The sequence below is a fragment of the Hyperolius riggenbachi genome, chromosome 11, assembly GCF_040937935.1.
Source record: "Hyperolius riggenbachi isolate aHypRig1 chromosome 11, aHypRig1.pri, whole genome shotgun sequence".
Taxonomy (NCBI): domain Eukaryota; kingdom Metazoa; phylum Chordata; class Amphibia; order Anura; family Hyperoliidae; genus Hyperolius; species Hyperolius riggenbachi.
The window spans coordinates 58,661,825-58,687,068 of NC_090656.1; the positions used below are offsets into that span (position 1 = coordinate 58,661,825).

At 43.4% G+C, this 25,244-nt stretch overlaps 1 protein-coding gene across 1 annotated transcript in view; it reads right to left on the reverse strand.

The window, feature by feature from the left end:
- Positions 1 to 621: 621 nt before the first annotated feature.
- JPH3 (junctophilin 3) overlaps positions 622 to 25,244 on the reverse strand; it is a 183,160-nt gene continuing 158,537 nt past the window's right edge. Inside the window, exons 5-6 of the mRNA XM_068260160.1 lie at positions 6,656 to 7,014; positions 622 to 1,792 (exon numbers count right to left, since the gene is read on the reverse strand). Of these exons, the coding sequence (XP_068116261.1) occupies positions 6,934 to 7,014 (81 nt within the window). The 3' untranslated portion in view covers positions 622 to 1,792; positions 6,656 to 6,933. The remainder of the gene's footprint in view (positions 1,793 to 6,655; positions 7,015 to 25,244) is intronic.

Here is a 25,244-nt window from a genome sequence, read left to right on the forward strand (position 1 = left end):
AAGATTTTTTATCAAAATTATTTTGAGCATTTTCTTGCTTGCTGGTGGTTTAAATAGCATTTTATGACAACTTATGAAAATATCACCTAGGAGAAAAAGAGAATTGCATATGGGCCCGTGTGTGTTGTATCTGACCACAGCAAGGGCTGCTAAATGGTTAGTAAATTCAAAACGGAAAAAAGCAAAGTGCTAACATACTGACCTTTCAGCAACCTTCCCAGTGGTCAGGTATGTCTCAATAGAAATTTGCAAGTTCTTGCCAAACACCAACTCATGTTTGCGTAATAACTGACCACATCCAATTGTACTTTCTGATGTACATTTCTGAATAATGTGTGCGATAACGAGCACAATATCATAGCACTTCTATATGCTATGGAAAGTAAGGTGTATGTTATATTGTGCAGAGTATGCCTTGCATTACACCTGCGGTGTAGCACGGGCATTATACAAACGAGTATAGTGTGAACTTCAGCCTCAAACGGAGCATGTGCACTTGGGAATATTGTCACCTCTAAGTATCTATAGCAATAATGCAACCAATTTATTAGATTTACGTCTGCTCTGCCTTCCCATGTGCAAGGATCTTAGATCATTCTGGGAACCACCGGAAATGGAGGAAACAGATCCGTTTTTTTAATTGAAATCTCAGAATTACGGAAGTAAAACGTGCTTTGGTGAAAAGATGGAGGCGAAGCTGAGAAAAATGTGACCGGCTGAGTCCAGGATCGTCAACATTTTTCAAAAACTTGCATGACCTAGAATGGTTTATTGAAGAGACAAGTGGCTTGACCGAACGTTGATGAAAAGAAGGTTTAAAAGCCATCATGCATGCAAAGACAGAAGAGGTTACAGGCATACATAACTCAGCCAATAAAAAACAGAATGTCCGTAATGTCTTTGTATTCAAGTTTTCGGGAGGGTATATGGGGGACCTTTAAGATCTGCGGACTGTGGGTTGAATAATGCCCTAAAGTTTACATTCTGCATTTGGTGGGGGTGGTAGGAGGGCTACTGGTCTCAGCCAATCAGAAGTCAACATTGCACATTCAGTGCCGGCCCATGCTTGGTAAGCTAAAGGAAACAGTGTTCGCTTCACAGGTACAAAGTCAAACATAAAAGAGGTAATAATAATCAATAAGGATGGGGTGTCACCAGATCTCACCATACTTCAATAGAGCCTCAGTTATCCGAAACTCGACTAACCAGCAGTCTCAACCAACCAGCACAAATCGCCGGCAGTACTCACAGTGGTGAAGGCAAACTTCTTAGGCTATCTGTGGGCTCTGCTGTGCTTAGAGACTGGGCTCCATGGCTGCCCCAAGGTTAATTACTGTATTTTATTACATTTATTACAGAGTTCATGGTATGTATAGAGAGTGCGGTATAGTGTTGTATTAGGTAGGCCTATTTTTAACATCGAGTCTCAAGCAAGCAGAAAGCACACTTATTTGACATTAGCCAATCCCTGTCAGTGCCGGATAACCGAGACTGTACTGTATGCAGTTGTAGTGATGGTCATATAAATGCTCATTAAAGTTCACACATTGCATGTTTGGTTTATCATGCATTCACTGTATACATAACACAGACAGGATTTTCATACTAGAGCGGGAAAGGATTGGAATGTTCTTAGGTTACTACTGCTGTCTATGACCCCTGTAGGAATAATCAAAGATGCCCTTCTCACCTGGTTAATGATTTTCCAGACTCTAATGACATATTTATTGCTATTGTTGTTGCTACTGGAGATACTTGCCTCCAGGTCCTGTTCTGGTGACAGCTGCTACTGCTAGAAGTGAAGAAAAACCTCATCAATTGGGCCATAGCACAGCAATAAAAACAAGCATAGCTTCTAACCCTTCCCACTTCTTTCCAAACTTGTCTTAGTCTGGCTCTGAACTAAACCAGCCAGAAGAAAAAAATGTCAGCACCCGACAACCATCCCAGCATCCGTCACCCTGAGGTGTTGGTCGTGACATTCTGCTGCCTCTGGACACAGAAAACCTACTGACTTCCACACAGCAAAGGTAAGATACTACTTGTGGGCTATTTATAAAGAGCGTCTATTTATGATTTCATTGCCATTTTAACTCCACTTTTGAAATTCCACCACATTTATAAAAGAGAGAACAGGTATTTTTCAACAGCAGACTAGGCTTGAAAAGCACAGAAAAGTAATGCTGTTTAGCCCCTAAGCTCAAGAAAGGAAGCTTCACAAATGCATTCATGATTAAAAAGTAATATACACATACAGTACAGTAATAGTATAAACGTCAGTGACCAGGCTGTATAAGGGTGGAATTAAAAGCCCCACTGACTTGCAGTGGAAATAAATGACAAGGATGTGTCTTCCTTACTTTGGTATTCACCATTATTAAAGGACAACCGAGGTGACATGTGATGATGATGAGATAGACGTGTATGTACAGTACCAAGCATACAAATAACTAGGCTGTGTTCCTTTTTTTCTTTCTCTGCCTGAAACAGTTAGAAAACGTCACTTACATCACTGATGTTTAACTGGGTCAGACTACAGTGTAACCCTCACTGATTAGGAATTACAACCATAAAACATTTTCCTGGAAGAAAATGGCTTCTGAGAGCAGGAAAGAGATAAAAAGGATCAATAGTTCATAGCTTTTAGCTCCTGGATACTTCAATGAATGTGTCTTTGAGCAGAAACAATGAAACCATAAAAACTTAAAAAGTAGATTTCAATGTAAAATAAAACAGGGATTTCTAAAAAAAAAAAAAAAAAAGGCATTTCTAGGAGAAGGAGAATAGATGCAATAGTTTATCTCATCAGTTTATTTTCACCTCGGGTGTCCCTTAAAAGATCACCCTTTTTTGGGCCAAAAGATGTGTTTGATAACTTTTATAAATAATTTCTAAATAAGACAATGTGGACAGTGCAATACATGTGTTATGTAAGTAGAGGAAGTATTTATTTAAGTGTGTGTATGTGTGTGTGTGTGTGGGGGGGGGGGGGGGGGGTCTGAGATACTATAACTGGCAGCTCCTCTTTAAAAGACATGTTATTGCTAGGGTGTGAAAATATCACCTACGAGAAATCTAAGGAGAAAAAGTTAACTGAATAAGGACCAATATGGCAATAAGTATCAGATAACAGCAAAACCACAAACAAGAGACATTATTTTGACCTTATCTGCACTTTTATAAATGTGGTTAATAAAAATAATGGCAAAATTTATTGTGAAAAAACTGCATTTCCTATTCACACTTTTATAAAGAAAAATGTCCATTAAGCTGCCCATTAACTGTACACGTTTTATGAATAATTCTAAAATATGATCAATTTGTTGAATTACAAATAATCAATTGTAAATCAATTTTAAATGATCCTTTGTGATCAAGAACAGAATGTTTCTCTGCCACATACAGAATCCTGCCTTAGGAGCTGTGGATTATGTGGATTAGAGATATTTAGACAGATATTTTTTATTAGGGCCAGGGGGAATAATTATTCATGACAAATATTCTGTATAGTGAACAAACTATTTTTGATTTATTATAAATGTTTTATGTACAAAAAAAGTATATACTGTATATATTTAGAATGAAAACAACAAGGTGAAATATTAGATCACTAATCAATTTTGGAAAGATGGTAGTTAACAATAAAGCTTTGCTAATAAGCGTTTCTTTTAAGAAAAAAAATAATAGAGTGAGCACATCAATGGTACAATTTTGAACTTGATCAGAAGAGATTTGTTCATAAAAAAATCTGCTGGGTGAATCAACAATCCAGCTATATACAATCAACTATATGATTGATTTTAATGAGCAACTGCTCAATTTTTTTTTTATACTAATCAATGTGATTTATCTGATAAAAAATATAAAATTGTTCATAAAAATTGTACAGGGCATCCTTAAATGTGTAGAAGTGTCCTATGCAAATACTGAAACCTTGAGGTATCCAGAACTCCACCGGCCTCAAACAGTGCCAACTGGCTGTTAGATGCTGACATTTTTTTTAAGTAGTTGAAGTACATTTTAAAGGGAACTCCTACAAATGTGTAAGGTGCTAAAAAAGTCCAAAAAAGCCCTGAAAAGGTATGCAAAAAATAGATTTGCCTTTTTAAAACAGAAGGTGTTTGTGATTGTTCAGATTGGAGTGAGCATAAGAGGTCTCCCACAATGCATCTCTGCTGAGTATGTAAATCGTCCCTTTGTTGTCCCTGAAAGTTAAACACACCTCAAGAACCGCTGAAATGCATTGATGTGTCAGCGTGGCTTTGTACAATTAACACACTGACACATCATAGCATTACAGAGGTTCTGGAGGCATATGTAGCTTTCAGGGACAACAAAGGGACAGTTTGAATATTCAGCAGTGATGCATTGTGTGAGTCATCATATGCTCACTCCGACCTGAATAATCGCAAATACCCTCTGTATTAAGAAGGCAAATGTCTGTTTTGCAAAGGGAATGTACAGTGTTTTTGATAGATTTAATTATTTTGGAAACAAAAACACATTTCAATTTTATTTGAAAGCTATGATATATTACACATGAATACTTCATATTATTGCTGCTTTGATGTGGGTCTTACTGCTGCAATAAAAAAAGTTTCTAAAACTACAATAATTTAGCCTCTTGATTCATTAAGTGATAATTAAAGTGATACTCCACTTTTGTTTAAAAAATGACTATGAAATGTCAGTGTTACACCCAAGTTATTTTGTGTTTTGGCTATATATATTTTGTATGTTGGCAGTATATATGGATAGAAGGGCCTGGAATCGCAAATGTATATATATATTTTTTTGCAGCTATGAAGTTATGGGATTGCTAAGCTACTAATAAAAAATGTTTTTTTTTTTTAATTTTGAATCCTATTGTCCATCATTGAATTTTCTTTGTAGCAGTAGAATAAGAGTCTTCAAAATGGCGAATGGACTAATATATATATATATATATATATATATATATATATATATATATATATATATATATATATATATATATATATATATATATATATATATATATATATATATATATATATATATATATATATAAATATATATATATATATATAAACTAAAACATTAATCTGCAGCATTTTGTATTTTCCTTCTAAAATGTATTATTTAAGATAAATCTCATAAATACAATTTGAAATATTTTTTTAAAAAATCACTATACATTCCCTTTGCAAACTATAAATAATATAATTTTAAAATGTATGCACAATAATATTGAAAAGATTGCTTTTTGTGAAGCGAACGCAGCCTGTCTCCACTATTATATCTGCCAGTAAATGATCATTTCATACTTTTTATTGGACCAAGTTAAGTACAAAAATAAACTTTTCAACTAATTTGTGCCTATTACTGCATCACACAGGCCTGAAAAAAATAAATTTAATGTTGTAAAAGTGCAAAATTGTAAGGGGTGAGAATGGTGATCTGAAGGCCTAAAGCTTAATTATCCCTGCTTTCTACCTTTGTAAAGGCTATGATGATCGATGAGCAAAAAAATCCGCTAACCTGCAAATGAGTTTGTGGAGCTATCAACTCAAATTGGCGTACGGTATCTGCTGGTTTACTGGATCAGCTGCTGGAAGCCGTGATTTGCTAATTCTACCTCCTGAGTTTAACTTATCAGCATAATTGTTAAATATTTTAATCACCATGGATCATGGTATATCCAAGGATAAAATAAGCTAGTTTCAGAAGCAATCACACTGGTGCACTTCAGCCGCAATGCGAAAATGCATGTTATGATTTTCTAAGGAGCCGCAGCATTTTCAGGAGTCATCTGCGATTCTGCATAGCGTTAAAAAAATAAAATAAAAAATAGGATACAACCTGCAATACTTTTCCGCACAACGTATGCGATTCCTCATTGGAATCATTGGCTCTTGTAAAAAAAAAAAAAAACACGCAAAAAACTCACAATCGTGTGGCCAAATGCTTGCGGGGAATCAGTTTCCGCAGACACAAGTGTGATCGCTCCCTAAATTTTTTCATGTTGCAGAAATAATGAAACATTGTAGAAGAGGCGGAGTGTGCCTTATTTTACTTTGGATATTCCTGCATAATATTATCCTAGTTAGCTTAAAAAAGTGGGAAAATATAATTTGATCAATAAGCATTTTCTTAAATATTATATTTAATTTATATTTTTAATTTAAAAAAATATCTTTGTAAAGTTAAATTTTGGGAATCTCGGTCCAATAAAAAGTAGAACAAGGAAAAACTAAACAAAACTCAGACTTCTGGTGCAGAGAATGACTACTCAAATGTAGCTGTAGAGGTAAATGTATAAAATAAAACTGGATCATAATATCTTATCAGGCATGGCACCTTATGTTTCATTTCATCATGGCATTTGGATATAATGGAAAGTATTAAATAACAGGTTATGACCCTGGGGAACAGACCATGAATGGTCTATAATGTGGGTCAATGGGTCAACCCAGTCTCTATATATTTTTTTCTGTTGAAACCCAATGCACATGTGTAATATAACTTTCAGGAAAAACTGACCAGGGTAAAAAAAGTCAATATCTTTTCTTTTTTTTTTTGTTTTGCATTCTCACATGCCAAACAAGCAAGAAAGGATTAACCCAAGAAATGACAAAAAAAAAAAGAGAAAAAAAGGAAAAGAAAATGACATTACCCATGGGAAGGGAAAGGCAAACTGTGAATTGAACTTAACTCTTGTTCCTTTGGAAGAAAAAAAATCAACTTAAATAACAGATATTAAAACGCAGAGGCTCAATCAGAAAAAACAGCCGATGAAGGAGCCATAGTTGCATTCCTGGCTCTATAAGCAGCGTCCAGTCTTCTAGAATTTTTTTCTTTTAAAGTTTAAATATATGTTTTTGTGTTTTTTTTTTTTTCATTTTGACAATTTTATTATTATTATTATTTTTTGCAAACGTTGGAGTAGTCCCGTCAAATGAAAAAGTGGATAAACAAAATGGCAACTCCGATGTTTAGCAAAATCACCATGATGACCAGGATAGGGGCGGAGCCCTGAAAAAAAGAAAGAAAGAGAGGAGAGTTATAAAACGTGGGAAAGAAATGAAAGCCCAGGCAGATATAGAGTGATTGCACTTGCAAAAAATGATTAGGAATGTTACCTTGCAATTAATGATTTCCCCAATTTGACTTGCTGGATAACAAGAACTACTAAAATTATCAGGAAATGCAAATATAATTTATTTGTGGCCAAGGTAATAGTATACTGCTTTGTGTACAGAACATCCCCATCCTAAGCAGGAAACCTAAGTTCTCCTTTTGCATCTCCTGGGCTGATTGTTTTTTTGTTTCATAACAAAAACACAAATTTTGTTATTCAAAATTGATTTATTTCCTGGAAACCCTCTCTCTAGTATGCTTCCCCCAATGTGTACTGCTTGATCTTTCTTCAGGCCCCCCCAATGACACCCTTCCCACGGACTAACTCAGACTTGAATTTCTGGATCTCTAGTCTAAAATCAAATGATCAATCTTCTTGTACCGTTTGCGTGTATTACCTTGTGCTATGTTGTATAACTATGTGCTACCTCTCTGCCTGACACCCCTTGTTAAAATTGTATGTATCCTTTTTTTTTTAGGTTTTTATTAAGGTTTTACAACATACAATCAAACAATTGTAATAGGTGCATAACCTGTATAGTGCAGCGATATATATGAGCATTGTCAGGAGCCGGCCCTGCGGCAAGCCAGCAGATGCGGTTCCCAACTGCGGGTTTGACCAGATTGAGAGGGGAAGCAGCCTTAGTTGAGCTAACACAAAGCTGTGACCCCTCAAACACTTCTCACTGCCACCACTAGCTGCCGCTAGACACGTCCACTCGGCTGTCGAGTGATCTTAACTACAGAGAAGGTAACTTAAGGAATGAAGAGATAAGATAACGCTCTCACTGTGTGGTAGTAAGTTTTCTTTTGCCTTATCTCCAGCATGATCTTAGTGAATTGAGGCCTTTGTCTTATATTCCAAATGCAGGAAGTCCCTGACTTGTGAACACCCGTCAATACGTACCTCCAACCTGTACTGTCCCCATGCAGAGGAGGACACGGGGACAAAAACAAGAACACAGGAGGACACAAAGGGTCATAGAGGAGGACACAAGGCGGGCAGATGGGGGACACAAGAGGCACAAAGGAGGACACAAGCAGACACAAGACGTACAAGGGGCATGAGGTACAAAGGGGGCATAATCCACAAGATGCCCCTGCACCATGGATGCACGAGGTTTAGTATATTTTTCCCCTAGTTTTTGTCCTTTAAACCTAGGTGCGTCTTATGGTCAGGAGCGTCTTATAGTCTGAAAAAAAAATGGTAATTGTGATGTTTGTTATTGAGTACTCTTATTCACTATGGCAATTAATGATTTAGCCTTGGTATGTATGGTTATTTATGAATTGCATCTCCCTTGGAGTTGTAATAATACATATAATACTTAATATAGTGTCCAGCACTTCCTAATTAGGAGCCGGACCAAATGCTGTTGCTAATTCTACATTGTATTAATTGCAGGGCCGAGCCGAAGCAAAGGCGAGAGAGGCTCCAGCCTTAGGGTGCTGTGTAGGAGGTGGCGCACAACTCGCTTAACTATCATTCTCCTATTGTGTTTGAAGCAGAGAGAAATAAGAAAAGGTGTTACATGGCAGTGACTGCAAACCAGATAACTAGAGGCGTTGGGGGCCCTGGGGCGCCTCTTAGTCTAATAGCAATCAGTGTGTGAGGGCTGGGCTGGGTTGGAGGGGTGCACTTTGGTGTCTCAGCCTTGGGTGCTGGAGGATCTTGTCCTGGCTCAGATTGAATGTGTATGCAAGTACCGTATATACTTGCATATAAGCCGACCCGCATATAAGCCGAGGTATCCACTTTTCCCCCAGAAATCAAGAAAAAATGGATGACTCACATATAAGCTGGGGTAGGGAATGCAGTGGCTCCTGATTTTCAAAAATCAGTAAATGCCAATAAAATTACATTACCGGTAATTCAGACATCATGTTATATACGTGCGGCTGTTGCATTTCATATAGGGGTTAATACTGCTGGAGGGAGAGGACCCCTATGGCATTAACCCCCATATGAATTGCAACAACCACCCCTACAGTGGCTTGCAAAAGTATTCGGCCCCCTTGAAGTTTTCCACATTTTGTCACATTACTGCAAAAAACATGAGTCAATTTTATTGGGATTTCACGTGAAAGACCAATACAAAGTGGTGTTTATGTGAGAAGTGGAACAAAAATCATACATGATTCCAAACATTTTTTACGAATAAATAACTGCAAAGTGGGGTGTGCGTAATTATTCAACTCCCTGAGTCAATACTTTGTAGAACCACCTTTTGCTGCAATTACAGCTGCCAGTCTTTTAGGGTATGTCTCTACCAGCTTTGCACATCTAGAGACTGAAATCCTTGCCCACTCTTCTTTGCAAAACAGCTCCAGCTCAGTCAGATTAGATGGACAGAGTTTGTGAACAGCAGTTTTCAGATCTTGCCACAGATTCTCAATTGGATTTAGATCTGGACTTTGACTGGGCCATTCTAACACATGGATATGTTTTGTTTTAAACTATTACATTGTTGCCCTGGCTTTATGTTTAGGGTCGTTGTCCTGCTGGAAGGTGAACCTCCGCCCCAGTCTCAAGTCTTTTGCAGACTCCAAGAGGTTTTCTTCCAAGATTTTCCTGTATTTGGCTCCATCCATCTTCCCATCAACTCTGACCAGCCTCCCTGCCCCTGCTGAAGATATTTGACAGTGGTGTGTTCAGAGTGATGTGCAGTGTTAGTTTTCTGCCACACATAGCGTTTTGCATTTTGGCCAAAACGTTCCATTTTGGTCTCATCTGACCAGAGCACCTTCTTCCACGTTTGCTGCGTCCCCCACATGGCTTGTGGCAAACTGCAAACGGTACTTCTTATGCTTTTCTGTTAACAATGGCTTTCTTCTTGCCACTCTTCCATAAAGGCCAACTTTGTGCAGTGCACGACTAATAGTTGTCCTATGGACAGATTCCCCTACCTGAGCGGTAGATCTCTGCAGCTCACCCAGAGTCACCATGGGCCTCTTGACTGCATTTCTGATCAGCGCTCTCCTTGTTCGGCCTGTGAGTTTAGGTGGACGGCCTTGTCTTGGTAGGTTTACAGTTTTGCCATACGCCTTCCATTTCTAAATGATTGCTTGAACAGTGCTCCGTGGGATGTTCAAGGCTTTGGAAATCTTTTTGTAGCCTAAGCCTGCTTTAAATTTCTCAATAACTTTATCCCTGACCTGTCTTGTGTGTTCTTTGGACTTCACGGTGTTGTTGCTCCCAATATTCTCTTAGACAACCTCTGAGGCCGTCACAGAGCAGCTGTATTTGTACTGACATTAGATTACACACAGGTGCATTCTATTTAGTCATTTTCACTCATCAGGCAATGTCTATGGGCAACTGACTGCACTCAGATCAAAGGGGGCTGAATAATTACGCACACCCCACTTTGTAGTTATTTATTTGTAAAAAATGTTTGGAATCATGTATGATTTTCGTTCCACTTCTCACATGTACAGCACTTTGTATTGGTCTATCACGTGGAATTCCAATAAAATTGATTCATATTTGTGGCAGTAATCTGACAAAATGTGTAAAACTTCAAGGGGGCCGAATACTTTTGCAAGCCACTGTATATAAAATGCACAATCACCCCTATGTGCAGTGCAAGAATCACCCCGTATGGAATGCTGCAATAACCCCATATACCCCATATCCCGGCTATACTGCAGTGATTCTTGCATTGCACATAGGGGTGAGTGTTGCATTTTATATAAGGGTAGTTGTTGCAGTTTATATGGGGGTCATTGCTGTGGAGGTGGGAGGGTCTTTTCCCCCAGCAGCATTAACCCCTATATAAATTGCAACAGCCACCCCTATATAAAATGCACAATCACCGACTATGTGCAAAGCAAAGATCACCAGATATAGAACAGATAACATACACTAGAGTCGCAGCAGCCAACAAGATAGTACACTATTAATTTATAGCCATTTACCTCTAATTACAGTTTTGATGCTGACAGGCTGCTGTGGACACACGCACACAGCACTGTCACGCCTACTTGGTCCCAGTGCTGAGCTCGCAACTACAGGACAGTTGTTCTGCCTGCCTCTGCCCTGCGTTGATAGGATAGCTGTCCCGCCTATTATATTACCACAGCCAATAGGGGCAGTGTCTGGAGGAGCCCGCAGTGTTTTGAATGACGCGCTCCTTCTGTTCTGCATTCTAACCTCTCCTGCGATCCGTTCACCTGCAAATAGCTGGATGCACAAGTGGAGAAGCTTGTCCCGCTTTCCTGCCCGATCATGCCCAACGTCCCATCCATCCTGAAGCTGGTCACTTGGGGACACATAAGGTGAGCCTAGACACGAGCGGTACTCGGGGGGGGGGCTAAAAATCAGGTTAAACCAGGCACAAACAGCAACTCAGGGGCAGAAAAACAAGTGACCCCTAAAACACAGGTGAACCCCAAACATTGGTGACTTGCATATAAGCCGACGGGAGGACTTTTGAGCACTTTTTTTGTGCTCAAAAATTCAGCTTATATGCGGGTATATACGGTATGTGTTTCACTGTGCAGTGCTGGCCAAGAGTTTGCACACAGCGCTAGGAACTAATGCATCGTCTTGCTGACAGGCCAGTCACACACACCCCAAGTTACTACCGATGCCGAGCACCCACAGCCTGTGCGTTTCCGCCACTTCCAGTGTTGGCTGGAGCACAAAAGGAGGAAACTGCAGAGGCGGATAATGTCAGCAGCATGGTGCTCGGAAGCGCGCCTATGATCGGTCATTTAAACCAATCCGATGCCTGCTGACAGCGACACAGCATCAGAGGAAATGCTTTTCAGCACAAAATGGTCATCGGGCCACCCACCAGTGCCCGCACCCACTGCTTTTGCATCTCTTCAATCATGGTATGTGGACTGTCTAGTTAGTAATATCTGCTAACATACTTGATACAATAAATAGCCCATAACTGCAGCAGTGCCAAGTGATTTCTTGATCTACCTACATCAAATCAACCTGCTTTCCACTCTATTTACTTTGAGCACACTCAGGCCAAACTTGCCATGTACTGTCTTCTGCTGATTTAATTTACTACAATTTATAGTGCCAGCTCCTCTGCTTTCTTGTTTGTTCCACTTGTACCTTATGGATGATCCTGCTGTGACCCTGGTCACCTCCCCACATCCTCCCATCCAAGACTTGTCATGAGCATCTCCTCTGCTTTGCAACTCTCTTCTGTTCTGCAACCAATAGGCTTCAACCTTGAAGCTAAGTTCACAGTGGAACGTTAAAGTCGCACGTTAAAAATTTTTTAACACAGAATAGCGCACTGCAATGAAAAATCAATGCGCTGTTCACAGTGCACACATTGCGTTGGTGTCTAACGCTGCACGTTAAGTGAAAGTGCTGCATGCTGTGCGTTATACACGTTATTAGCTGCATTAGACTGTTTGCACATGCTCAGTAATGACTTGGATGCACACTTTTCATTGCCTTTATGCTCTACTGTATCTGCTGTATACGGAAGTAACGCTGCGTTGCGCCTTTTTTGGCGCGTTGCGTTGTAAGTTTGCGTTACGACTTTAACATTGCATCAAAATGCAACGTCCAACTGTGAATCTAGCCTGAAACCTTCAGGAATATCATTGAAACTCTTCAGACAATCTTCTTTCCTGGCCTAGTCACTTTTGGGACATTATCACATCCGTTTCTTCTGCACCTGATAACTAATAGTTTGTTGCCTCCTCAACTACTGTTCAAAGTGAGTCTGAGCGAAATCCACGCCCAAAAAACAGATACTCACCTAAGGAGAGGGAAGGCTCTGGATCCTATTGAGTCTTCCCGTTCCTCTCCTGGCCTCGTCGTTCCAGTGCTGGCTCCCTCATTAGCAGGCTCCGGACCAATGGTTTGGACTTCGGAAGCCCGAGTGTTCCCAAAGACGGAATGCTCTGTACTGCACATGCGCGAGAGTGAGTGCTCACGCACGTGCAGTACGGAGCAGCTCGTCTTCGGGAGCAATCGGTAAAGGGAGGTTTCTTTGTGAGGGTAGGGTTAGCTTAGGTCATAGTAAAATATCTGTAAATATATTTTACAATACTAATTACAGTACATAGTAAAATACCGGTACAATTACTGATATTCTACTAACGGAAATTTCCGACACTGTTTTTAACAGGCGCCATTTTTATAGGCATGCGTGTACCATGTATGATGAGGCTAGTTCCATCTCTGTAACGTATTGATGGTGGAAGACAATTTGCACCGCATGTTATAGCTGTGGTGAGCCCCTCCAAAATCACCCTCAGTATAGGTAGGTAACCAGTTATAGGTGCCCCCAGTGTTGGTAGCTAGGTACAGTTGCCTAGTTTTAACAGTTGCTAACCAGTATAGGTTAGTCAGGTACATTTGCCCTAGTATAGGTTGGCCAGGCACTCTCTTTACTTCCTGTTTCTGCCTGCTGCTGCCCCCAGACTTCTGCCACCTGAGGAAGTTGCCTCACTTGGCATCATGGGCAGACCAGGCCTGGGTCATGGGACAGCGTGTGATTGAGGGACAGTGAAGTCCTGGGTGGAGCAGCTTTACAGATTACACACAAATCTCTAATGAGTCTCCTCAGGGTCTCACAGCGAAATCCTAATTAATCCAGTAAAACATTCTGTGCCGCAATACACACCGATTCCTCCAAATTAATTCTCACTGTTGTCTTGTAATTATATAATGGGAAATAACCATCAGAGCATCATTACCATACAGAGCAACCATACGGAGGATTGGCGTCCCTCCTTTGCATATAGGACAAGTCTGCGGGGCAGGCTGGCCTGCCTGTCCGCTCTCTGTGAGCTTCAGTGGTGTGCAGTGGGTGGACAGGCAATAGATCGCTCTCTAATCAGATTCAGAGAGAGATCTAGAAGATGATCGATTTGGCGGCCATTGACTAGACAACATTGCGGCTATTGTTGGTGCCAAGTAATTTGGACACCGGATATCATGGGTGGCAGTGGTGAAAGCATCTGGACATCAGTAGATTCTGTGGGGTGGGGGATCAGTTAGGCATCGGTAGAGGGAAGACTCATGTGAGAACAGAGTTAGGTGTTAAAAATTACCAATATTTTACTAACAGAATTATCCACTGACCAGAGTGGAATATCGTTAACATTAGCAGCTTTTATCATGGTGCCATTTTTAAAGAATACCCGAGGTGACATGTGACATGATGAGATAGACATGTGTATGTACAGTGCCTAGCACACAAATAACTATGCTGTGTTCCTTTTTTTCTCTACCTGAAAGAGTTAAACATCAGGTATGTAAGTGGCAGTTCCTGTCTGAGTCAGGACTGAATCAGACCACAGAATGACCCTCACTGATAGAAATTACAACTATAAAACACTTTTCTAGCTTCTGAGAGCAGGAAAGAGATAAAAAGGGTCAATAGTTCATAGCTCTGGCATACTTCAATGAATGTGTCATTGAGCAAAAACAATAAAAGAGTAAAAACTTAAAAAGTAGATTCAAATATAAAATGAAACTGTGGAATATCTTAAAAAGGTCATTTTAGGCGCAGGAGGATAGATACAATTGTTTATTTCATTAGTTTATTTATACCTTGGGCATCCTTTAAATGTACACCTGTGTAATATGTCCACACTATATAAATGAATGGAATAAAAGAAATAGTTCTAACACAGACTACTCTGGATATACGTAACACATAAATGTGGATTACTATACTTTCAGAATAAAATCTTCAGGACAACAAAGGTGAGCAGCACAAGGTTGTCGAGGATAATGGCTAACATGAAATTGAAGCTTTCGCGGCTCACAGTCGTCGCAGAAGAGGTGTCATCTTTTGATGTACTGAAAGCAGCAATCTGTGGCTTTTCTGCTGTCCAAGATCTACAGCTGGGAGAATTACTGTCCTTCTATGTCTTCCATGGAAGAAAGACTGGTGTTCTCAAGTGACAAAGGTGACCCTAAACCACCTCTTAATCAAATGTAGTTTTCACTGCATAGGGCTGGGGAAGCTGTTTTGGGAAAACTTCATACAAATGCTTTGTGTACCGCATGCCCTAGTACTGTTGCAAATTCAAGGCACAAAATTGGGAACACTGGTGGAAGTACAAGGTTAGAACAAACAGGTCTGCCTACTTTTTGGACATAGTGAAGCGGGAATTGTATCTGTAGTGCTACACAGAACAGCCAACTGTTCAGGGCCACTACTACCATAGAGGCAACCTGGGCAGTTGCCCCAGGGCACTGAGCCAACTGCCGGGACCCCCAGGTCTGCCCCAATTTAGCGTTTGCTCTCAGGGACCCCCCTGTAGAGTCTTTGACAGAGTGACGTCTCACCTGCCCTGGCAGGCGCGCTGCTCTGTCAGTCCGTGGCTCAGTGCTCCCGGTCTTTATCCTTAAAGGGGCAACTCTCCTCCATCACCCGAGATGCGTCACAGAAATGCAGCCAGTGGTGGAAGTCGGGGAGCACGGAGTCACGGATTGACAGACAAGTGCAACCACTGGGACAGGTAAGATGCTACTAAGCCAAAGGGGGCCCAGGAAAAGAGGTGGATGCTGCTAATGCACATGGAAAGAGGTGGCTGCTGCTCTCAATTTATTTATTTATTTATTGTATTTATAAAGCGCCAATGTATTACGCAGCGCTGGACATTAGTTATGGTTACAGACAATATTTAGGGGTGACAAACAGCAATAAGACAATACAGGAATACAAGAAAGACCAGATCATGCCACACAGTATGAGTACAAGGTAATGCTTAGTCACTGGAGGGGAGCATGGAGATTAGGCAAGTTAGGTTTACTCAGATGCATAGCATGGGTTCACAGTAATGGAGGTGCATGATCAGGTAGGACACAAAAGGAGGAGGACCCTGCCCAAAGGCTTACAATCTAGAGGGAGAGGTAAGGACATGAAAGGTAGGGGACCAGAGCAGGGGCGTAGCAATAGGGGGTGCAGAGGTAGCGACCGCATCGGGGCCCTTGGGCCAGAGGGGCCCCGAAGGGTCCACCCTCTATCACAGTATTAGCTCTCTATTGGTCCTGTGCTGGTAATAATCACTTCTATAGATGCTTTAAATAGTAGTAATCCTTAACACACTGTTCCCCAACCCCTTCTTGCACCTCTGACACTGTGGTTGTCCTTGGCAGGTTTTGGTGCGCCGTATCAATTGTTATGTATAGAGTGCTTGGGGGGGCCCCATGTAAAACTTGCACCGGGGCCCACAGCTCTTTAGCTACGCCACTGGACCAGAGTTCTGCTGTGGAAAATGGAAAGGGGCGGCTGCTGCTCTGCGTGGATAGGAGGTGGCTGTTACTGCTGCGCATGAAAAGATAGTGTGGCTGCTACTGCTTTGTATGGAAAGGGGGTGGCTGACTGGCTGCTACTACTGTATATGGAAAGGGGGTGGCTGCTGTAGGTGTAAATGTAAAGCGGTGGCTGCTGCTACTACATAAGAAAATGGGTGGCTGCTGTTACTATACATAAGGAAAGGGCTGGCTGTTGCTGCTGCACATGGAAAGGGGTGGCTGTTGCTGCTGCACATGGGAAGGGGTGGCTGCTGCTGCTGCTGCACATGGAAAGGGGTGGCTGCTGCTCTCAATGGAAAGGGGTGGCTGCTGCTCTCAACGGAAAGGCCCGGCTGCTGTTCTACATGGAAAGGAGGTGGCTGTTACTGTTGCACATGGAAAGACAGTGGCTGCTGCTGATTTGCATGGAAAGAGGGTGGCTGACTGGCTGCTGCTACTGTATATGGAAATGGGGTGGCTGCTGTAGGTGTACATGTAAAGCAGAGGCTGCTGCTACTACATAAGGAAAGGGGTGGCTGCTGTTACTATATAAGGAAAGGGCTGGCTGTTGCTGCTGCACATGGAAAGGGGTGGCTGTTGCTGCTGCACATGGAAAGGGGTGGCTGTTGCTGCTGCACACGGAAAAGAGTGGCTGTTGCTGCTGCACATTGAAAGGGGTGGGTGCAGCTGCACATGGAAAGGGGTGGCTGTTGCTGCTGCACATGGAAAGGGGTGGCTGTTGCTGCTGCTGTGTATTGTAAGAGGGTGGCTGCTGCACATGGAAAGTGGGCAGATCCTACAGCTGTACATGGAAAGGGTAGGCTACTGCTACTGTTTATGGAAAGGGGTGACTGTTGCTGCTGCACGTGGAAGAGGGTGGCAGCTGCTGCTGCTATGAAAAGGGGAAGGCTGCTGCTGCTGCACATGGAAAAGGTGGCTGTTGCTGCCTTATATGGAAAGGGGTGGCTGTTGCTGCTGCACATGGAAAGGGTGGCTGCTGCTCTACATGGAAAAGGGTGGCTGTTGCTGCTGCACATGGAAAGGGGTGGCTGTTGCTGCTGCTGCACATGGAAAGGTTTGGCTGTAGTTGCTGTATGTGGAAAGGGGTGGCTGTTGCTGCTGCTGCACATGGAAAGGTTTGGCTGTAGCTGCTGTATGTGGAAAGGGGTGGCTATTGCTGCTGCACATGGAAAGGTTTGGCTGTTGCTGCTGCACATGGAAAGGGTCCGCTGTTGCTGCTGCACATGTAAAGGTTTGGCTGTTGATGCTGCACATGGAAAGGGTCCGCTGTTGCTGCTGCACATGGAAAGGTTTGGCTGCTGCTGCTGCACATGGAAAGGTTTGGCTGTTGCTGCTGCACATGGAAAGGGGTGGCTGTTGCTGCTGCACATGGAAAGGTTTGGCTGTTGCTGCTGCACATGGAAAGGGGTGGCTGTTGCTGCTGCACATGGAAAGGTTTGGCTGTTGCTGCTGCACATGGAAAGGTTTGGCTGTTGCTGCTGCACATGGAAAGGGGTGGCTGTTGCTGCTGCACATGGAAAGGGGTGGCTGTTGCTGCTGCACATGAATTTTCAGACTCACAGCCCTAACTCTTCACAACTGCTTTTAGCTAGTCCAGATTTCAGGGGTCAGCCTGCATGCAACTAAACCCAGAAAAGTGTATGCAGAACACAAATATCACATCTTTCCTGACAAAGACACAAAGTACAACTAAGTGAAGTGAACTATTCCTCATGCTATTTGTGTTTGCGGCTAAGTTGCCTGTGGCAGAGTGAAGATGTGCGCGGATTGTTTTGTTCAGTGCTGCAGCCGTGCGATCCATCACCATATGATTTTAATGGAGGACTGCAGAACCCCCCCCCCCCACCCAACCCTCTCCACATCCCCCCAACCCCCTCCCCCCCTTCCAGCTCCCTGTCGCCCCAGCAGAGACACAGTCGCATACAAATGAACAGTCACATGGGCATGTTTTCACTGTGTCGCGCTGCACTTTCTATTTAAAATAAACCAGTGCGGCAGGTCAGGTCACATGACCGACAACACACACACACACACACACACACACACACACACCTTATTCTAATCACAGTACCGGGTAATCAGATCTAATAGTCTGCGTCTACCGCAGCCCCTCCCCCTACTATTATCCTCTGCATCGCCTCGTCAGCTGATCCAGAAGCTGCTGCCAGAGGGAAAGCGTAAGATGTTGCCCGGCAACAAGGCAGCCAACCACAGGCAACGGGGCGACAGTCAGCTGGTTGGATACAAGACCGTGCACAAACACCCTGCCGGCCATCTTTAACCCCGCAATACCTGCGAGCAGGGGAGATCGCCAAGGATTGGATTTAGTAAAATCTCCCATTGCACCTGCTTTGTTTTTTTTTTTTATTCCTTTTGTCAGCTAAAGTCTGGAAGTGAAATGGTTACAGCAGAATAAAGTCAAACTGAGCAGTCCAGCATACAGAAAGTCCCCTACTTACAAACGACTCAAGTTACAACATCTCAGAGATACAAGTTGTCTTCATGTCAAAAATATACAATAATGTTTCGTAATTACATATTTTGTTGTTAAATGTTCCAGTATTGTATAAACTGTTATGAATAGTTTAAAAGACTTTAAAAGCACACTGAAAACAACCAAAAACAGTGTCAGGGATTCTTGCCCAAGGGCTCCTACTGAATAGGTCCTGGCAGAGCCGGATTAAGGCTAAATGGGGCCCTAAGCAAAGTAACTGATTTGGTCCCCCCATCATGTCGTAATAGAATCAGAAGATGCAGCTGCACAGCAACATGCTGCACACACCGGGGCAGCCGAGCTAATGGTTGCTATGGGCAACAGCCCGCTTTCCTCTGTGGGTGCACAATGCAGGGAATAGCAGCGTGAAATGCAGAGTGAGAGATGAATGGCTGGGACATTTGCACTCAGGGGCTGGGGAACCCCTGTGAAGAGGGCGCCAGATATCACAGCAGCAGCACTTTCCCCCTGCATCTCCAGCCTGGCAATAGCAGAAAGCTCTGGACATCACCAAACCGGAAGCCGTTCCCCAGACAGAATTACATCCCGCCACCGAACAACCGTTTTCCTCTCAAACTAGACAGCCACCATGCAGCCTCCATCCCAGTGAATACGATAGTCCAGCAGAGAAGGCAGCCGCAGCGGGGATAATGACAGCACCAGATGACTCACATTCACCTATTGCGATCCAAGCTATAGAGGTCCCGTCATCTGTCTCCTCTAGAGTGCTGCCGCTCTGTTACTACTACTATTACTACTTCCTACTTCCTGTCTGATCTGAGAATCAGGAAGTTCAGAGCGAGCGGCTGCACTGTAGAAGAGACAGATGGGTTTCAGATGACGGGATCTCTATCGCTTGGATCATGAATAGGTGAGTGAGCGTTTGCCATCTGCTGCTATCATTCTTGCTGCAGCTGTGATTCTCTGTGAGAAGGGAGGGTGGAGTGGGCAGCGGCAGAGCGCACAGTAGCAGGAGGGGGACCTAGGAGGAGAGCCTGGCTCTGAAGACAATCAGCAGCACACGGCATCATTTGACAAGACAAGACAAATAACATTTATATCGCGTTTTTCTCCTGGCGGACTCAAAGCGCCAGAGCTGCAGCCACTAGGACGTGCCTTATAGGCAGTAGCAGTGTTAGAGAGACTTGCCTAAGGTCTCCTACTGAATAGGTGCTGACTTACTGAACAGGCAGAGCCGAGATTCGAACCCTGGTCTCCTGTGTCCGAGGCAGAACCCTTAAAGGGTCTCTGAGCAGTGCCTGTGGGTATGCCTTTAAGCATACCCACAACTAATTAATTACATCCTCACACCTACCAGCATGATGTTTGTAATTATATCCCCCTGGGTTCCTTATATTTCATTGCATTGTGCTGAATCAAGCTGCCGACTTTGGAGAAAAGTCGTCCTGTGGCTGCAATTTCAATCGCGAAAATAGCAAAAACTAAAAGGCATAGGGCAGCCGTTTATATATGATTGGAAAGAGGAGAAAGAGAGCTTTAAAGTGATATGCATCTTTCCATAGTTACTGCACTGCTCAGAGTCCCTTTAACCATTATACCAACCAGCCACCGCTGACAGGATGGCGAGGGCTTGTTTATGTGCTGATGGGGCCCCTTTGACTCTGAATGGGGCCCCAAGCGACTGCTTTTGTTGCCTGGTTAGTAATCCGGCCCTGGGTCCTGGCTTACTGAACAGGAAAAGCCAAGAGTCAAACCACGGTCTTCTGTGTCAGAGACAGAGCCCTTAACCAGTACACTATACTGTTTAGCACAGGACTCAGCTTACAAACAGATTCAACTTACAAACAATCTCCCGGGAATGGAACTTGGGTGTAAGTAGTCTGTATAGCAGAGTCATAGCATTACCAATGATGGTGATTTACTAAGGTTGGGGAACATAAATGATTCAGTAAACCTGGACTGCTGATTTTTATATGTTGATATTTTTTAAATCCCATTTGTTAGGAGACAGAAGTTTGCAGCCCTACGTGGGTTATATCAGAACCTGTGGGGATCGCTGAAGGATTATTGACAGCAGTCAGCAGACGTTGTTTTTAGTACTCCAATTGAGCATTGCCTGGCTCTAGTCTAGTTTAGGGAAGCCAGCAGGAAACCTCATAAGGTGGCCATACACTGGTCCATTTGCCATCAGATTCGACCAACAGATAGATCCCTCTCTGCCTTTACTGCAAACAGATTGTGAATCGATTTCAGCATGAAACCGATCACAATCTGTGGTGGTGCTGCCGCTGCCCCCCCCCCCCCCCCTCGCATACTTTACCTGCTCTGCCGGCTTCTTCTCCGCTGGGCTCCGGGTTCCGGCTGGCTTCACTTCTTACTGTCCGGGGAAGTTTAAACAGCAGAGGGCACTCTACTGTTTAAACTTCCTGCCGGGACAGGAAGAAGTGAAGCCTGCTGGACTCTGAGCCCAGCGCGGAGATGGAGCAGCGGTGACAGCGGGAACACGCGCCGGCCACATCAGGTAATGTATTGCCGCTGTATTGCGTTGGTCGTCGGGCATTCGAACGCCGCTATCGACTCACTCCCGACCCGCCGGCGATCAAGAAAAATCTTCCGCACGAATGGCTCGAAATCAATGGTTTGCGCAACGATTTCCCAGCGGATTCATTCACAGTGATCAAATCTGCTGTATATCGGCGGGAAAATTGTTAGGTGTATGGGCCCCTATAGGGAACAGTCCTCCAATCACAGCACTCTCTACAGCACAAAGCATTGTGATTGGCTTAATAGTGTGGGCATAGTTTATTACAACCTATCTAAAACCTAGCAGTTCAAGAGGGTGCCGCTCACCCAATCACATTAGTGGAATTTTCTTATGAGGTTTCCTGCTGGGTCCCCTAAAATAGGCTAGCGCCAAATCCCTTAAAGGGAACCTGTAGCGAGTAAATTTATTTAAAACATACCTCCCAACATTTTAAACTAAGAAACCGGGACACTGGCCACACCCCTAACCACACCCCCTACACACGCCTACCATCGTTTTTTGAAGATTTTTTTTTTAAATAATATTTATGCCCTTATTTTGTTTTAATAAATATACCCTCATACACCCTGCCTGTGGGTGGGGAGGAGGGTAAGGGTGCCCGTGGGTGGGGACTCTGGGGAGGATGGGTGCCACTGCACAAAAAAAATGATCGAGGCGCCAGCCGCGCGTGGTATGCGGGATGCGGCCATATCATTACTACCTTCCTCCTTCGAGATCTGCCCCCCCTGTGTCCCCCGTTAGCAGAGTGCGCAGCGAGCGGAGCGGGCTGTCATCTTACCTGCGTCCATGCACGAGTACCGTGTCTTCATCCAGCTTCCTGTGACGTCACAGGAAGCATAGTGAAGCTGGACATCGGTACTCGTGCATGGACGCAGGTAATGACAGCCCGCTCCGCTCGCTGCGCACTCTGCTAACGGGGGACACAGGGGGGCAGATCTCAAGGGAAGGAGGGAGGGAGGTAGTAATGATATGGCCGCATCCCGCATACCACGCGCGGCTGGCGCCTCGATCATTTTTTTTTTACTGCTGCCCACTGCCGCCCGGGACTTGGGGGGCTCATACCGTGACAGCGGGAGAGCAGCGGGAGAGCCCTCCCAAATCGTGACAGTCCCGACGAGATCGGGACGGTTGGGCCCTCTCAGGGCCGGGCCGAGGCATAGGCTGGAGAGGCTCCAGCCTCAGGGCGCAGTGTAGGAGGGGGCGCACAATTCATTCAGCTGTCATTCCTAATTGTGTTTGAAGCAGAAAGAAATAAGAAAAGGGGATACATAGCAGTGACTGCAAGCCAGATAACTAGAGATTAAGGTGTTGGGGAGGTTGTGGGCCCTGTGGCACCTCTTAGTCTAATAGCAATCAGTGTGTGACGGCTGGGGTGGCAGGGATGGAGGGGCGCAGTTTGGTGTCTCAGCCTTGGGTGCTGGAGGACCTTGTCCCGCCTCTGGGCCCTCTGTTTAAAATAAACACATGATGTAGCTGCAAATGAATATTCTATACTTTCCTCACTGTCAGTTCCTCTCAGAAGCTCGCCATTTTCTTCTTACAGTGATCCCTTCCGAGTTCTGACAATATTTTGTCAGAACTGAAATATACCAGTTGCTGTCAGTTATAAATCAGCAGCTGTCAGTTACAACTGAATGTGCAAGGTAATGTCCATGTTTTCTTATGGCTCAAGTGGGTGATATCACAGTTTAACAGTGTGCTGACCAGGAAGCTGTTATGGGGTAATGGCCATTTCAAAATGGAGGATGGAGAATTCCATTGATCACAGTGGACAATTGGGACGCAAGAGAGGAGAAAGAGATTGAGGAGTAGACTACACAGGAGGTAAGTATGACCTGTGTATGGTTATTTTGACTTTTTCATTTCAGTTCAGATTCTCTTTAAGGCTGGTACACACCATGCAATTTTTACTTCCAATCCTATTCGAGTGATTCAGATCTGACATCGATCGGATATAGAAGAAAGCGATTATTTCTGATCATTTATCCGACTTGATAATGATCGATAGTGAATCGAAAGGACATACACAGAACGATTTGTAGCATTTTTATTGATAATTTCCAGCATGTCCAATCCACTGCCCATTTAGAAACAGATCGATTTTGAGCTTGGGATTGGTCAATAGCAATCAGTAGGCTGGATATTTTTTTGCCCAATCTGATCGAATCGAATTGTAAGTAAAAATTGCATGATGTGTACCATTACTTCCCCCAACTGAGATATTGGCCATCTAGCTGTGTTCACAGTTCACAGGTTGCAGTGCGTAAATGTGGCATCGTGTGTTATGCGTGCTGTATGACGCATACAGTGAAGCACGCAGTACATACAATGAATGGATGCCTCACTACAACTGCTAACATGTGGGTTATGCGTCATCGCATCACTCGAATGGTTTCCGCGTCCATGTGAACCCACCATTACACAATGCGCTTATATTGTCCAGCCCAACGTGTCGCTGTAAACATAGCCTAAAAGTATTGACACGCAGAACTGCGTCAGTCACAGCGGGAGGCTGCAGAGGAGGCGCGAGGGCTCTATGGATTGGGGCAGCAGGCGATTTTTCTCAAGAATAGCAGCTTTTTATAAATAAAATGTTGATGCATAATTAAAATAAAATGTTTTTCTCAATTAATAAAAAACAGTGTCTGAAGTTGAACTTGCGCTTCAAACAAACATAACAAACAGACAAGTGTACGTACCTAAAGGAAAGAAGACATGCACAAGCAATACCTTGTACTGGGCATGTATAGTTCTTGACCTTCTACATGCCTGGTGGAATTGCGCTCACTCGTGTGAACTTGCACTTGCCCAGTGCAAATGTGCTCAACCATTTGAACTCTCATGCCCAGTGCAAATGTACTCACTTACTGTAGGTGAACTTGTACTGACATATTATACAATAGCTGATAGCCCGGCTTTGCCCGGGTGTGTATTTGGCTGGTGTTGGCTCTGCCCACTTTTTCTAACCCTAACACACAATTACTCAATTCCTCAATGACCTAGTTTGTGAGATTTGCAGTCTTTGGCAACAATAATTTGCATTGAAATGAAACAAATCTGATTGGCTGTGACTCCACCCTCTTTCCTGAATTTGAACCCTAGTCGACCAACGACCAACTGCATCAGGTTTAAGGCTTGTGCCATTAACAGTGCAAGAATGGCAGCAACCATCCTGTGGAACTCTCTCCCACTGCCCATCAGGCTTGCCCCCACCTTCAACACCTTCAAAAAAACACTCAAAACTCACTACTTCAAGGAGGCCTACATCAACTCAACACAGCCATAATCCTCTGCCAAGAACTTATTGATGCACCCCCTCCTTTCGTGTCACCAACCCCTCCCTCTAGATTTTAAGCCTTTGGCAGGGCCCTTGCCCCTTGTGTATCATACCTGACTGTGTGCACTTTACCCAGATTTATGTAACTTTTTACCACTACCACTCCAGTGTATGATCTGGCATTGTATTACTATCTGCATTTTGTTGAGTATCTTATTGCTTATTACCTGTATTGTTGTATCTATTGTCTGTAATCCTATTTATTGTACAGCGCTGCGTAATATGGTGGCGCTATATAAATCCAATAAACAATAATAATAATTAAATATTCCCCTTGAAAATCAATAGGTGAATTTTGATTGGCTTTTGTAGGCTCCACCTACTTTCCTGAATATTAATCCCAGTCACCCAGTGACCAACTGTGCAAAGTTTGAGAACCCTACCATTAAAGGGGAACTTCAGCCTAAACAAACATACTGTCATTAAGTTACATTAGTTATGTTAATTAGATAAGACAGGTAATATAATTTTGTACCCACCCTGTTTTAAAAGAACAGGCAAATGTTTGTGATTCATGGGGGCTGCCATCTTTGTC